The sequence below is a fragment of the Podarcis gaigeae genome (genome assembly GCF_964106915.1).
Source record: "Podarcis gaigeae genome assembly, chromosome: W".
In the NCBI taxonomy this organism is placed as follows: Eukaryota; Metazoa; Chordata; class Lepidosauria; order Squamata; family Lacertidae; genus Podarcis; species Podarcis gaigeae.
The window spans coordinates 19,408,454-19,425,565 of NC_139695.1; the positions used below are offsets into that span (position 1 = coordinate 19,408,454).

The following is a 17,112-nucleotide window of genomic DNA, read 5'->3' on the forward strand; positions in this document are numbered from 1 at the left end:
AGGGAGTTCTATATTCTATGAGGGTGCCATTCAGAATGTCTTGCATTAACAGTGCCTGCCCGGTAGGGCTGGGCGATATATCAGAGCATTGCCCCAAACTGGTTTGAAGTCCAGATCATGATAACAGTTTCAGAATTTTTCACCTGGCAACATATCATGAATCCTTGCTCACTCCTTGACTGCCACCAGCACTGCACATTTCACTCTCGAGTGACACTTGCAAGTCTGTCTGATGTTCACCCACAGTGAGAGGCCCAATTCCTCCCTCTGCAGCCCAGCTGCCAGCCTTGGCAGAGGGAACTTGAGAAGGTGCTTGCCTGTCTGTCTGCACCTTCACCCAAGCAAGTGGGCTGCCTCATCCCTCCCTCCAGATTAGAACACTAGGGCTGGGCAATGTATCATCCAAAACCAGTTTGAAGTATATATCCAGGAGTCAACATGTGGCTGCTTCTTCCTTCCTACCTTATTTGCTCCTTTCTTCTTATTTCAGACATTGGTATATTGCGATGTTGAAAACCAGATATCGCCCAGCTCTACTGCCCAGCAGGTTGAAATAACAAGCAGGGCATCCCTAGCTGATCTTAACAGACGAATAGGGCAGTATTGGATTAGTTCAGGCCTCTAACTACCTTTTAAATAATTTATTGTCCCCCCCCCCCTCCCTGGTGCTCCTCTTCATTTTTTTTAAGTTGAGAATGTCCAGAGTCTCTTCGTTCCCACCAAGTTCTTTGTGCATCACTTGGCACTCAGCTGTAATAACCTCACACTCTCTGTTTGCATGGCCTCCAGTGAAGCTAGGTCTGTCATTGGCTTTTTTGATGTTCACACCTTTGTGAATCAGGTAAGTTGCATGGTTTAAAAACAAACTTGGAACCCCCCCCCCCCCACAACCCTCACTCCAGGGTGTGCTTTGCTATGAGTTTTGAAACTGGAGAGCTTTAGCAAGCCCTAATGAAGCATAACCACACTTAAGGATTCAGATGTAATGCTATACCATAGTTAATTAAAAATTGGGAGGAACACTACCACAGTGTAGTATTCATGTGCGATAGTAAACTGCGGTTAATCAAAAAGGGAGCAGAAGATTCCAGTCTCTTCCTTGTGGCTGTGCCGGCAGGGGGGATGAAGTGTGTGAGGCTGAGGTTCGCTGTGACTCGTATCCTCTCTATCTGACCCTCAAAGCTCTCCCCAGGCCACACTCCTCACCAGCCTTGCTCAGCATTCTCCTTGAGTGCTTTTTCCTGGCTGGAAGTTGTCCATGAACTGTGATAATGACTCTTGCTTGCATGGCTGAAGATACAGGGGGCAGCACATGTAAAAGGCTTTGACTTTTGCATGGCTGGAATGTAGCCCACTGTATATATCCATTACTCTGTGCGTGTTTGCCTCAAGCCATGCCCACTACTGATATGTGCCCCCTGGAATGTTGTCCATAATGGAATGTGGCCCCTGTATAAAAAGGTCCTCCAGTCCTACAATAATCTGTAGCTCATCATTACTTCTGAACTCTACCACTGATAGGAGCTTAGGCTAGTGAAAACATCTCTTTCCTTCAGGTCTTGGAGAGTATGGTATAGAGTATGTATTTTAGTGTTTTGTTGGGCGCGGTATAAATAAATTATTATTATTATTATTATTATTATTATTATTATTATTATTATTATACTGAGGTTGGTGGACCAGTGATTTGACTCTACTGAAGGCAGGTGTCTTTGCTCATATGGATACAATCTAACAAACGTCCATTTCCTTCTAATAGGCTAAGCAGCAAAAACGCCCCTTTGCCTATCAGAAGATGGCTGGGGCGATGGTCATTGACCTGAAATGGAACCCAGTGAATGCCTCCATGCTGGCCGTCTGTCTGTCTGATGGAAGCCTCTCTGTCCTGCAGGTGGCAGATTCCGTGAAGATCTATGCAACTCTCCCTGCTTCAGTGGCTGTTACATCAGGTTAGTAGCATGACTTTTAGACTGATGCAAAAATCCCTGTTATAAATCAGCTGAATTGGAGTTCCGATTTACATATATTTTAGAGGTACAGCTCAAAGTAAGCCTGATTGCACCATATGGACTATTGCAAACAAGGGTATCTCATCAGGAACCTTTGGCCCTCCCAATGTTGCTGAACTCCAACTACCACCCATCCCTGGCAGCATCTAGAGGGCCAACATTTCCCCTCTCCTACTCTAGGGTATGCTTTCCTGAGACCATCGTTGGCTGCACCTTCATGTTGAATGGACATTCTATTGCATTCCAAATTTGAGATTGTCGTGTTTGAATAACACTTGTGAGGGCAATTTAAGCCATTTGCCAAATTGCACTGGTTGGTTTTGTTGTTGCTATTTCCTTTGCAACTGCTTAATGATGCCTGCTTGCTTCTCTCTCTCCCCCCCCCCCCCTTTAGTGTGTTGGAGTCCTAAAGGAAAGCAGCTGGCTGTAGGCAAGCAGAATGGCACAGTGGTCCAGTATCTCCCTGTAAGTCTGTTTTGTTCTATTTGGCCTATAATGATCTGCCTCCTCCTGCTTCTCCCTCTTGGTTCTTTCCTGTTTTGTTCTCCCAATTCACAGTTCAGAAGATGGAGTCTTAAGCATAAGGGTAGCAGAAGTACATGTCTGGGAATGGCTGTAGTCTAGAGCTTGAGCATCCATTTTGCATGCACTAGTCCCCAGGTTCAGTCACCGGCACTGTCAGGTAGAATGAGAATTTTGATTTTGTATAGTAAGCTAGTTTTTTCATGCCTTCACACTCCTCTCTATTCACCATCCAGGCAATCAAGAAGTTTAGCAGCACAAGGCTACATATGCACCATACATTTAAAACACATGATTTCTTTCCCCCCTTCCCCAAGGAATCATGGGAACTGTGGTTCTGTTGGGGTAAACTATGGTTCTAAGGATTCTTAGCGATAAACCATGTGCTATGAATGCATGGCTGTGCACCTAGCCAGGCAAAAACACAAAGGGGGAAAGAGGGCTAGTAAGGGGTGTGGCTTGAGGTGAACCCTGAGGACAAAATAGAGGCTTGGAGGACTGCATTTGATCCCTGGGCCAAAGATTAATCAATTTTCTTTCATTTTATTTGTTTGCTGCTCTTCTACAAAAAAATCATGCTCAAAGCAGCTTACAACAAAGAAACAGGAATGCATTTCGAACGAACACTACTAAAACCTTCATAATAACACAGCACAACAAAAATATATCATACCAAAACCCCACATTTCAGTACTATAAATATAACAAGATTACTTAAGCACCATTTAAATTACCCTAAGACAATAATGTAAAGATTTAGTTAATTTAAATGTCATAACGCCAGTAATATCGCTTTGAATTTTGTTTGGTTGCTTGTCTCTAGCATTTTTGTCTTATCTTGCTATGGCTGTATGCTAATACAATAAAGGTTTGACTGATTGACTTAAGCACCATGCAGCATGCAATAGCAAAAACAAGGAAGCATCATAGTTTCACCTTAGTCCTAGAAGCACCACTCCTATGATGTTGCTTACAGTCCCTCTCCTGTAGCAGCAGCTTATAAGGCTTCCAAGGGCAAAGGATGGGATTGCTGGAAACACCTCTCCCATGATGATGTTCATCTCTGATATAAGTGAGTTGGGACCATGCCCATAATTAAGCGGGAGGTTAAGAGTGCCCACATTTGACTGCCAACAATCTCTCCTTAGAGGGATCTTTGGCTACAAAATGCCTGTGCCTGAAATCTTGGAGCATTGTTCCCATTGAGAGCAGATTAGGGATAGGGAACTCATAGCCCTCCAGCTGTTGTTGTATTCCATGGGTAGGCAAACTAAGGCCCGGGGGCTGGATCCGGCCCAATCGCCTTCTCAATCCGGCCTGCGGACGGTTCGGGGATCAGCGTGTTTTTACATGAGTAGAATGTGTGCTTTTATTTAAAATGCATCTCTGGGTTATTTGTGGGGCATAGGAATTTGTTCATTCCCCCCCCCCCCAAAAAAAAAAATATAGTCTGGCCCCCCACAAGGTCTGAGGGACAGTGGACCGGCCCCTTGCTGAAAAGGTTTGCTGACCCCTGTTGTATTCCATCTCCCATCAGCTCCATCTAGCATGGCCAATGGTCAGGGGATACTGGGAGTTGTAGTCCAAGAACATCTGGAGGGCTTCAGGTTCATCATCCACAGAGCAGACAGTACTGAGTGAAATGTACCATGTCATCAGATCACTGAACCATGGTAGCTTCAGATGAAACACTTTGGACATTTTTTTGAAAGTTCTTGTATAAATTCAAAGTGTTTGTGTTTTATTATTGCATGTGTGATATGAAGTGTTGCATTGTAAACAGAATACTTTGAAGAAACAAACCCCCCATATGATTAAACTTAGGGTATTCTAATCACTCTCATTCTTCTATTTTTTCAGAACCTGCAGGAGAAGAAAACAATTCCCTGTCCTCCATTCTATGATTCAGATAATCCTGTCAAAGGTACTGTTGTAGCACCCTGCTTGTGGTTAACGCTTAGCTGGAATGAAATATTCAACGCAGCAATAGAGAAATTAAAATAATAATTTATTTGTCAGACAAATAAATGAGAGGCTCAGTGGTATATGGTTACCAAGCTCTGGCCTGGCCTCTTGCCATCCTGGCCAGCACTTATATTCCCTTAATCCAGCCCCCTTTGCTCCTCCTGTGGCTGCCTCTGTCCAATCAGCCTGGTTGAAATTCCTATTGGCTGTTTGGTAGAACCAATCACAAAAGATACACCCACAAAAGATACACCCACTTCCTTGCCCTTATAAGGGAGACAAAGAGCTATATATATGACAAATAAGGAATAATATATCTTACATGGAATCTTAATTACTAGCTCACCTCTTGCCCTCCTTGCCCTATTGCCTTCTAAAACAAATGTTTAATCTTACATTTTTATGTTCAACAGATGTCAAGGATCTTGAGTTTCACATCAATATTGAAAGATTTCCTTCATTTGAAAGTTTCTAAACAAATGCCTGACAACTATATATCAAGAGTGCTTGGATGGCGTCTTCTGTCTGGCAGGAGGCTGGGCTCATTTGCCCCTCTGGTCTCCTATTGCAATATGACTCTATGAAATAAGAATCTAGCATTTCTTAAATCCTTTGCATAATTACATTTAAGCCAATATATTTAAGCTAATATATTTCATACATTATCATAGGTAGCCTTTTAAAAGAATAAAGCCTTTGTAAAGTAAAAAGGAACTCAGTAAAAAACAGCTTTAAAAGATTTCCCAAAAATGCTCTCTTTTCTTCTAGCCAAGCCAGTTGCCTTTTTCACTGCTCTTGGCCTTTCAACCTTAGAAAGAAGATCTGGCTCATTTTACTGGGAGGCACATTGGTATTATTTTACTATTTACCCTTGCCTTTAATTGTGTTTTCTCAGTCTGCAAGGGCAGCATATGTAATTCTCCCTTTTTATGACTTTGAGAATTGTTTTTCTACTATAAATCAATGGGGCCCCCCTTGTCTTAGGAGAAAAACCTCTTGCCAAGGTTCTTTCTGCCTGGCATGAAACATTTGAAAATCCTTTTTTAAGCTCATTTTTAAATACAAGCCTTGATTGCAATATATAAGCTTTGATAAAAATGCAGGCTTATGATTAGGTGCCTCATTCCCCCCTTTCAAGCTCAAGGACCTTCATCCCAAATGTCCTTGATAGCTTGACCTTCATCATATTCCTGAGGTAAAGCTCTGTATAGGGCCATGATATGAGGTAGAGTTTCATTTGAAACCATCTTGCTAATTGTACTTCTAAAACATGAAATGATACATGGCATCATACATAAAACCATTACCACTACTGTCAAGAAAAACAAGCAAGACAATAGTATCCCTTTCAGTCCTGTGACATTAGGTAACCAATTGGTGAGCCATCCCATATCCCATCCTTCCCATGTTTGTACTGGGACATGTGCTATATTCTCCATCTTTGTGGCCAACACACGGATTGCCTCACCATTATCAGAAATGTTAAAGCAACAGGCATTCCCTGTCAAGTTCAAGACTCCACATAGGCCTCCCTGCCTGGCAAGTACATAATCCATTCCCATTTTCAGCTGCAAAATGGCGGCTCTACTTTCATCCAACTGTTGTGCAATAAGTCTCAAACTCTGGGCCGTTGCATTGGTTACAAGTTCCACTACTGCTTGCAATCGAATTATTCTGTTTAGATTATAAATAGGATCCCGTGCCCCTTGTATGAGCTCACCAGGATTCCAGGAGGCAGGATCATAATAGGCTATAATGCGCTCTGGCGGCCAATCATCAGTACCGCTCCAACTTTGGGTACTTCCTCCTGCTATATGAGAAATATCAGCATTCCTTCGTGTTCGCCTGGCCGAACTAGTGGGCATAATCCACATTGGTGGTAATACCCAACCCAAGAAACAAGTCCCACTCCATTTGGAAGGGAGCTTTTTGTATGCCCATTCTCCACATATCCACCACAACCATCGGGTCTGAGGTTTTTGGTACGTGGAGTACAGAAGGCGAAATACCAAAAGAGGTAGAGAGTTCACAGTGCAGTATGTTAGATTGCCTTTTTCTGTCACAGTTATGTTCCACACCACTTTCCATGCGTGAATAAAAGGAGGTGCACAGGGCAAGGTATTCCGAGTTCGATAGGTAGTACCGTGTGCCCAGGTATGACTATTCTTAATATAATCCCAAGTATAGTGACAATGAGAAGAGCCTATCATGGGAGAATCAGCTGCATCTGATGATTTATGTACACAGAATTCCCCTTGTACAGGTATAACTCGTAATGGTTTAGTTGAGTTCCATCCGGGGAAATTCTGTATTTCTGTTTGGTGTGGCATTTCGCTTACCATACCAATGGCATCTAATGGTATCGGTAATAAGGGCATACCTCCCTCTGAATCATCTGGCCCAAGAGAGCAAACAAGGCAATTGGTCCTATTTGCAACATTGGCTACCATTTCAGCTAAACCTACCCACATATTGTGGTCATGGCTGAATCCATATTTAGCCAATTTGGTCAGATTCAAGGACCCTTCCCCTTCCCAAGGGATCAGGATTAATAATAAAATCATGTTGATGTCTAGTATATGCATTCCTTCCACAAAAGATTACCTTATTGTGATAGCAAATAATTATTAGCCCCAATATAATTCCCCCAGTGACAGAAATGGGGAACCACCAAGACCAAAACATATATCCCGAGGATCCCCAATGAGTAATATCTCTGATAATTGTTCCACAAGGGGGCAGTCAATCAATTGTATTAGAGAATCTTTCCGTTCACAGTCGCTGGTTCAGACGCTCCTCAAGCTTCAGGCGTGCGCAGGTCAGCCAGCTTCCAGGTTGTGGCTGCAGCAGGCCGGTCGTCAAATGTTGCCCGTGACCTAGCCCGTTCCCGGTAGGGCTAGATACAGGGGTTTTTGGAGAGAGTTAGTTTTAAAGGATTAGAGGGGTCACCTTTGCACGTCCAACTGCCTTCGGACTTCTTCAAACGAGAGTGATGAATCCAGGGGGTCACCTCAGCTACCTTCACCGCTGTTGGAGTAGAGAGCAAGACGGTGTAAGGTCCACGCCACTTTGGTGCAAGTGGATCACGTTTCCACTCTTTCACCCATACGCTATCGCCAGCCTGGAACTGATGAATCGGCTCGGCAATGCTGCACGGCGTGCGTTCGAGGGCCCACCTGTTAAGAGAAACAAAAACACGGGAGAGAGATTGCACTTGTCCCTGTGTCACATGATCTCCTATTTGTTTAAGGTCAGCTGGAATATCCTGAACAAAGGAGGGCGGTCTCCCATACAGGAGCTCAAAAGGTGACCCATATACGATAGGCTTCTTGCAGCCTCTCTAAAAAGTCTCCTGGACTCTCATTTGGTTTCTGTTCTACTTCTGAGACTTTAGACATATTAGTGGGCTTCTGGCATGCCCTGCGGATACCTTGCACAAGTGTCTGGCGGTAGGTGGTAAGTCTGGCCAGATGAATTCCATTGTTTGGATCCCAATTAGGATCTTCCAAGGGAAAGTTATCTTGGAGATGACGGTCAATATTAAAAATATTTCCCACTCTGGCCTGCTCACGCAAATATATCTGTGCCTTTTCAATTATGTCTCTCCTTTCCTCAGTGGTGAAAAGAGTATTTAGGAGCTGGCGACAATCTGTCCAAGTAGGGCTATGAGTATTTACTATTGAAGTCACCAAGTCCATCATAGCCTGAGGTTTTTCTGCAAAAGATGGGGTGTGTGTTTTCCAATTCATCAAATCTGTAGTTGTGAATGGAATATATTGCAGGGTCGAAGTTCGAGGTGGCCGTGGTCCGGGTTGCCCATTAACCAGCGCAGGCTCCTCAAGTGCATCAAATACTCTTCTAAGAGGGGCTACTACGTGATCTTTCTCTTCGCTTTGCTCTAGGGGCCTCAAATCATAGGGGATGGTATTTGTCCCAAGGCGTTCTTTTAGCAGCTTTATACGCCTGGCTGTATTGCTTGCTGACCGATTAAGGTCTCCCTGTAACTTCTGTAATATTTCTCTAGGACTTGGATGTACAGGGGTTTGGGGTGGGCAATCAGTTGTTCCACTAAAGGAGACTGTAGATGCAGGTCTATTAGGAGTCACAGGTGGAATAACCACTTCTGCTTGGGCTTTATTATAGGACTCCAATGCCTCCTGAAGATATTTATCATAATCTATCAAGGAATCAAGCTCTGTGACTCCACTCCCATTATTCATTCCACTTTCTTGCCTTGGGGTTACAACTGGTGGAGTGTTTGAATTAAGCTCCCTTCGATGTGGAGCATAGGGTGGAGGTGGAAGCACCTCTTCCTCTGGTCCCTCAAAAATGGGTTTGAGTTTATTTGGCAAGATTCCTTTCCTAGCTTCAGCTTTTATAGCCAATAATTTGCATCGTTTGACTTTGCATTCCCTTATCCATGGAGGATTTTTATTTAATGTGCTCAGCCAGGAATCTATATATGGAAATTGTTCTGGGCACCCTCCAGTTTCTTTGGCGATATTAGACCAAAGTTTGCTTACTAAATTTATATCAAAAGTTCCCTGAGATGGCCATTCAGTATTTTGTTTCGGCCATTCTAGTTCACATAACGTTCTCAAGCGCTCTGGCGTCATTTTGACTCCATATGCCCCTGAGAAGGCTTTCTTAAAATTATTTAACATACACTCAAGAGGTGTATTTTCCCCCTTTGAACCCCCAACTCCCATTGTATGGCCCTGTGAAGTATCCACTCAGTCACTCGCACACACACTTCGTGAGTTTCCTTGCCCAGTGAAGTCGCCTTACTAGGAACCGAAGTACTGCCCACTCCACACTCAGGTCAGCTACAGATTGCTCTGTACTTTCTCACACATACAATGCGCTAGATACTTCACCACACTCTACCTCCCAATTTTCCCTTTTCCTCCACCAGACCAACATCTGATGTACCCAACCACCTAGCGTACTCAGTTTCCCCTTACTGAGACGCAGAAGTTTGATCAAGACTTCTCTTCCTCCTAATTAATTGGAGGGCCAAAAATCCCTTTGTGCACTTACCCTTGGTTGGTTCCCTGTTTCCCCCGGTCCGTCGCCGCCAATGAGCAGGGTATCAGACAGACGAGTCTTCTGCGTTCCCCCTGGAAAAATTTACCAGTGCGCGCTGGGTAAGCAGTTGTCCTCTCTCTTGTACCCTGCCCAGTAGGGCGAAGGGGCTGCGTTCCAGCAGACCACTTATCCGAGTCACAGAGGCACCATAAAATGTAGCACCCTGCTTGTGGTTAACGCTTAGCTGGAATGAAATATTCAACGCAGCAATAGAGAAATTAAAATAATAATTTATTTGTCAGACAAATAAATGAGAGGCTCAGTGGTATATGGTTACCAAGCTCTGGCCTGGCCTCTTGCCATCCTGGCCAGCACTTATATTCCCTTAATCCAGCCCCCTTTGCTCCTCCTGTGGCTGCCTCTGTCCAATCAGCCTGGTTGAAATTCCTATTGGCTGTTTGGTAGAACCAATCACAAAAGATACACCCACAAAAGATACACCCACTTCCTTGCCCTTATAAGGGAGACAAAGAGCTATATATATGACAAATAAGTAATAATATATCTTACATGGAATCTTAATTACTAGCTCACCTCTTGCCCTCCTTGCCCTATTGCCTTCTAAAACAAATGTTTAATCTTACATTTTTATGTTCAACAGATGTCAAGGATCTTGAGTTTCACATCAATATTGAAAGATTTCCTTCATTTGAAAGTTTCTAAACAAATGCCTGACAACTATATATCAAGAGTGCTTGGATGGCGTCTTCTGTCTGGCAGGAGGCTGGGCTCATTTGCCCCTCTGGTCTCCTATTGCAATATGACTCTATGAAATAAGAATCTAGCATTTCTTAAATCCTTTGCATAATTACATTTAAGCCAATATATTTAAGCTAATATATTTCATACATTATCATAGGTAGCCTTTTAAAAGAATAAAGCCTTTGTAAAGTAAAAAGGAACTCAGTAAAAAACAGCTTTAAAAGATTTCCCAAAAATGCTCTCTTTTCTTCTAGCCAAGCCAGTTGCCTTTTTCACTGCTCTTGGCCTTTCAACCTTAGAAAGAAGATCTGGCTCATTTTACTGGGAGGCACATTGGTATTATTTTACTATTTACCCTTGCCTTTAATTGTGTTTTCTCAGTCTGCAAGGGCAGCATATGTAATTCTCCCTTTTTATGACTTTGAGAATTGTTTTTCTACTATAAATCAATGGGGCCCCCCTTGTCTTAGGAGAAAAACCTCTTGCCAAGGTTCTTTCTGCCTGGCATGAAACATTTGAAAATCCTTTTTTAAGCTCATTTTTAAATACAAGCCTTGATTGCAATATATAAGCTTTGATAAAAATGCAGGCTTATGATTAGGTGCCTCACTGTGTTTCCTAAAATTTGGCGTTTTGACCGGTTGGTATTACAGTAGTACAGATGGATCATGTAATCACAGTGTTTCACTTACGTGCCTAGAATTTGCCCATCCATGAAATCCAGGCATATTGTGGAATGTGAGATGCTTGTTTTTGACTAGTCGTTGAAAAATAAATCTGGCAGGTGTTTTGCTCAAAATACTAAGTAGTATTTCATACCAATCCCATTTACAGTATGGATTAATATTTAATCTCCTGTAATTTAGTTGTCAGGGTTGTTAATGCAGCACAGTTACATAATTATAGTGCAAAGATTTGATAACGCCTTCCTTTCTTTTGAAAAAAAGTGCAGTCCTTGGGCATATTATCACATCTGTTACGTTAAATTTTTAATTCGTATATTTGTAATTGAAACTTGAAGCTCTTTATATGTCATGTTCCCTAAGGTTAATACAGCAACAAAACTGTTGTACTCACAGCAGCCCCTTTGAAATTGATGGAGATGACTAAATTAGGCAGATTAACTTCAGTGTGTCTACTTGAGAAGAACTTTGCTGGATGCAGCCCTCTGTAGGGAAGGTTTCCAGTGTCCTAGATCCTTCTGTCTTCACGCAGTACACAGTGTTAAGGAACACATAAAGGAACTGACCAGCTGCATTATACCAAGTCAGACTGTTAATCCACAAAGTTTAGTATTGCTTACTCTAACTGGCAGCAACTGTCTGGGATTTCAGGCTGGGGTGCCTCCCAGCCATACCTGGAAATGCTGGGGATTCAACCTGGGGCTTTCTGCATGCAAAGCAGGTGCTGTACCACCAAGATATCCCTCTTTGTCCCTCTTTGTCTATAGCTCATTGGATGGACATATGCTTTTGACTCTAGAAATCCCATTTTCATCTCCAGGTGGGGCTGGGAGAGACTGAAACCCTGGAGTGCTGCTGCCAATTATTGTAGGCAGCACTCAGTTACCTGGATCAATGATCTGACATGATATTGGGAAGCTTCCTAGCATGAGGGGAAAGCAGCATAACTCAGTGGAAGGGCATCTGCTTTGCATGCAGATGGTCCCAAGCTCAGTCCCCCAGTATCTCCAGGTGGGGCTGTGAATGTCTCCTGGCTGAAATCCTGGAAAATCCCTGCCAGACAATATTGAGCTATATGGACCAGTGATCTGACTTGACATAAGGCAGCTTCCAGTGGGATGCATCCAACTGACTTCTACACAGGTTCATTTATTTCAGTGGGCCTACTCTGAGTAGGACCACGCTTGCATACAACCCTATGTTCCTGTGTAAATAATAATAATAATAATGAGTGGCTCTTGAGAAAAACAAAAGCAAAAAACCCGACAACCCAAGTTTACCCACATTTCTGTTTTCCAGTCTTGGATGTGTTGTGGGTCAGCACTTACATCTTCACTATTGTATATGCGGCTGCGGATGGGATCTTGGAAACTGCACCAGAAGTGGTGATGGCTGTGCTTCCTGTATGTGAAGAGGGGAAGCGCTGGGGAAGCAACTTCTATTTCTCTTGTGTTTGCTTTCTAAGTCTGTGCTGGCTACTGTCATTGCGTGTCTATTCCCGCCCCCTCCCACTGAATGGAATAAATAAAGACACAGGACACGGAATTTAGGTTAATGGGCGAAAAATGGCCACAACTTTATTGATTACAGGTAAGAGCAGTATTGGCTTTAGGCATTGGCCCTATCAGACTAACCGGTATAACCGGGAAGGGTTAAGCACCAACAGGGGGAGCCCCCGATATGCACATCCCTGGGCGCTCCCCGAGGGGTTACCGCTCGGGAGCGCGCTTTAGGCCCTAGCCTCCGTAGGTTTCGGACGAGGCGAGTCCTTTAACGAACTACCCTTCAGCATTTTGGGGGAGGTGATGGCGTTCCTCCCCCCCCCCATCGCATTTGCATAACAATACCCCTGCCAATGCCTAACCGCCACACGAGCCGAGCTCGCCGCCAATACCCTCAAACCTGTAACCAATCCCTGATCCCCTCGAAAATGTCGGCAAGCCAAATGTCGCTACCAGCATCAGAAAGGTGTACGCCATCCCCGCGGTAGAGGGCCTCCTCGCTGAAACGGATGGCCAGGTGCTCAATGACCCAGCCACCCATCACTGCCACTCTACGCACCACCGAGCGCTCCAGGAGCCTCCTGGCTCTAACCACCGCCTTCGGGTTTTTAGAATCCCTCCACACACGCCTCTCGAGCAGGGATGACCAGATTATAGTCAGGTTCGGATGGGAGGCCCGCAATTCCCCCAAGTCCTTAACTATATGCCACATTAAATCAAGCCCTTTCCTATAAGCTAGGTCGTTCTCGCCCAGTTGGATGACCACCGCCTCCAGTGGGCCTTCCGCGGCGATTCTTTTTGTAATAGCAGGGAAGAATTCTTCCCATCGCATTCCGCGACGTGCCATCCAAGAAACTTCAACATTGTTTGGCAGTTGCAAACCGCACCAGCCCCTGGAAACCGCACGTGCTCTTGCCCAGTGGACAATGCTGTGGCCGATAATCCACAAACGCACCGTCGCGACACCTGAAAATTAAAGAGAGCAAGAGAACCGGATCAGTGGAGGCCGATGGAGGATGGAATGCTAGTATGTCTTGCGGATATACCCCTTGTAGGTGTTCGATTTCCACCGCCCCATATCCATAATCCTCTCTGCCGGTAAACCCATGTGCACAGCAGTGGTTGCGGCCCCGATGCGAAAGGAGTGTGCGGCGTACTCCTCAGGGGGGGAGCCCAATGGCGGCGACAGCTTTGCGCATAACCCTCGTGAACTGATGTTTTGACAGGCGGGAGCCATCTGCGTGTATGAAGAAAGGACCGCAAGTTTTCGGTCTTACGCACAGGAACTTCCTAGCGTCCTTCAATGGGCAAGGCCCAAGGTTGGAGCGAAACAATATAAACTTAAAGCTTTTGCAGATGACCTAGTTTTGACTTTGCAGGAGCCAGAATCTAGTACAAAAAGAGTATTGCAACTGATACAAGACTTTGGTCGGGTAGCGGGATTTAAATTAAATAAACAGAAAACCAAGGTGTTGGGGAAAAACTTGACAGATACAGAGTCAGAACGGTTTCAGAGAGAAACAGAACTAACTGTGGTTAAAAAAGTAAAGTACCTAGGGGTAAACATTACAGCAAAAAATCTGAGTCTGTTTAAGGACAACTATGAAAAATGTTGGTCAGAAATTGAGAGACTTGGACAGTTGGACAAAATTGAAGCTTTCTTTGTTAGGCCGAATTGCTGCTATTAAGATGAATGTATTGCCAAAAATGTTGTTTTTGTTCCAAACATTACAGATTGTGGACAAGACGGAGTGCTTCCGGAAGTGGCAGAGAGACATCTCTAAATTTGCCTGGCAGGGCAAAAAGCCCAGAATTAAGTTTAAGATATTAACTGATGCGAAAGAAAGAGGGGGCTTTGCCCTGCCAGACTTAAAGCTGTACTATGAAGCCGCAGCCTTCTGCTGGCTAAAAGACTGGCTACTTCTCGAAGACACTGATTGGAAGGTTTTAATAATGCTTTTGGTTGGCATGCATACTTATGGTATGACAAAGTTAAGATCAATAAGGCCTTTAAGAACCATATTGTCAGGAAAGCAGTATTTAATGTCTGGATAAAATACAAAGACTTATTGGAAATTAAAACTCCGAGGTGGCTTTCACCTCTGGAAGCTAAGGCCCGAAAAAGACCCAATATGGAGGCCAAATGGCCAAAATATTGGGAAATATTAGAAAAAGATGGAGACAATTGGAAATTGCAGAGTTTGGAGAAAATGAAGGATAAAGTGCGAGACTGGTTACACTACGCTCAGATTAAAGAAGTCTTTAAAAATGATAAAAAGTTAGGGTTCCAGGTGGAGAAATCGAAGTTGGAGACAGAATTGTTAGAACCAAAGACTAAGGTATTATCAAGAATGTATAACCTGCTGTTAAAATGGAATACACAAGACGAAATGGTTAAATCGGCTATGATAAAGTGGGCTCAGGACATTGGGCATAACATTATGTTTGAGGACTGGGAAAGGTTGTGGACCACTGGGCTGAACTTCACTGCATGTAATGCTCTGAAGGAAAATGTAATGAAAATGATATATAGATGGTACATGACCCCAGTTAAACTTGCCAAAATATACCATTTGTCTGATAATAAATGTTGGAAATGTAAAAAAAATGAAGGAACATTCTTTCACCTCTGGTGGACCTGCCCTAAAGTGAAGGCCTTCTGGGAAATGATATATAACGAGTTGAAAAAGGTGTTCAAGTATACCTTTACTAAGAAACCAGAGGCCTTCCTTCTGGGCATTGTCGGCCAGAAGGTGTTAAAGAAGGACCGAACATTCTTTATGTATGCAACAACGGCAGCAAGGATACTCATCGCTAAGAGTTGGAAAACTCAAGATCTACCCACGCTGGAAGAGTGGCAGATGCAGCTGATGGACTATATGCAACTGGCCGAGATGACTGGCAGAATCCGAGACCTGGGAGAAGAGAGGGTTGAAGAAGACTGGAAGAAATTTAAGATTTATCTACAAAAATATTGTAATTTGGTTGAATGTTAAGAAGGATGCTAGATCATAAATAATTGCCTACCACTGAATTAGATCCAAATTTGACGATAAGTGAGATTAAGAAAAATATAAATCTTTTGGACAACTGCTAGATTCTATTTAAATGAGCGGATATAAGATTGTAAACAAGATGGTAATTTGCTTAGAAAAACCTTTTTTAACGATGTAAGTGAGAGCGGGAGACGTGAGGGAGTCCAAAGAAGTGATGAAATTATGCTATGATATAAATAATGTTGTTTATTATTTATGCATTTGTATTCGAAAATCTTAATATTTTTTTTAATAAAAAAAAACAATGGGCAAGGCCCAGCCTTCTGAGTAGCCTGTAGGCGGATTAGGGCCCCTCTCCCCAGCTGATCCGTCTTAGAGCTGCGAATGTTTAAGATTACCTCGGAGCTGGACAAAGTGACGTCCTCCAACAGGAGGCCCCTGTTATTTTTGACCGGTTGGTCCTCACAGACTACCTCGCTTATGCGCAAAGCGCCAAAGAAAGCAAATAAAAAGGCCGTGGAAAATAACCTGGCCTCATACCTGGACCAACAGATTACCCTGAGCTTCTTACGTATTTGACTAAGGATGTCATAAGTTATGGGTCTTCTGCAGTCAGAGCTTGGAGGCTGGGACCTACGCCATCCCTCCAGTATCCTCCGTACCATGAACTTTGCACAGGGGTCGACTGAGAACAGAGCTTTGGAGAAGAAAGATATTGCAGCGGAGTGAATATTCAAGGTTTTGGGGGCCCGCCCTAGGTCCCGAAGGCGCACGAAGTATTCTATAACCTCCGCCATGGACGGAGGCTTACCTGGTTTAAAAGACCCTTTCTTTTGACGAAATGATGTGAAATCTAACCACGCCTTGTTATAGGATCGCAGAGTTGACGGTGCTACTGATAACAATACTCCCTTTATGGCTTCTCGTTGCCAATACTCCAGAGGTGCTCTGGAAACGGCTGCGGCAGCTGCTGCGCATCCGGCGCCAGTAAGAGGAAGCGATCCATCTGGAAACGAGACAGAGCATCCGCGATACTGTTATCAACACCTGGTATGAATTTAGCTGAGGCATATAAGTTCAACCGCAGGCAGGATAGGACAAAATACCTTAAAAGGGGCGCTACTCTAGGCGAGCGGGAAGATTGCTTATTTAGAACCGACACAACTGCCTGATTGTCCGTCCAAAAGCAGACCCTGCGATCTTTAAATTTTTCTGCCCATAAATGAATTGCTACGACGATGGGGAAGAATTCCAAGAATGTAAGGTCGCGCAAAATGGGTTTTCCCTGCCATGAAGAGGGCCATCGCTGAGCGCACCACTGACCCCGGAAGTAAACCCCAAACCCCAGAGAACCCGCCGCATCTGAATGGACCTGGAAGTCGGAATGAAGGGCCAAGCTGTCTTGCCAGAGAGAAATTCCATTATAGCCCTCTAGAAATTGCAACCAGACCTGGAGGTCTGATTTTACCGCCTTCGAGAGGCGCACCCGATGATGTGGTGACCGCAAACCTGCTGACAACTTTGCCAGCTGACCACAGAAAGGCCGACCGGGCGAAACCACTCGGCAAGCGAAGTTAAGGTGACCCAAGAGAGATTGAATTTGCCTGAGGGTAACCTTTTTCATGGGCAAAAGCTGTGAAATGAG

At 44.0% G+C, this 17,112-nt stretch overlaps 1 protein-coding gene across 1 annotated transcript in view; it reads left to right on the forward strand.

The window, feature by feature from the left end:
- The window catches only part of LOC310836049 (nuclear pore complex protein Nup214-like), a gene marked incomplete at its 3' end in the record, with an annotated part of 42,277 nt that extends 26,231 nt beyond the window's left edge, over positions 1-16,046 (forward strand). Inside the window, exons 3-8 of the mRNA XM_083720983.1 lie at positions 690-841; positions 1,760-1,949; positions 2,404-2,474; positions 4,392-4,455; positions 12,269-12,372; positions 15,936-16,046. Of these exons, the coding sequence (XP_083577109.1) occupies positions 690-841; positions 1,760-1,949; positions 2,404-2,474; positions 4,392-4,455; positions 12,269-12,372; positions 15,936-16,046 (692 nt within the window). The remainder of the gene's footprint in view (positions 1-689; positions 842-1,759; positions 1,950-2,403; positions 2,475-4,391; positions 4,456-12,268; positions 12,373-15,935) is intronic.
- Positions 16,047-17,112: the final 1,066 nt, after the last annotated feature.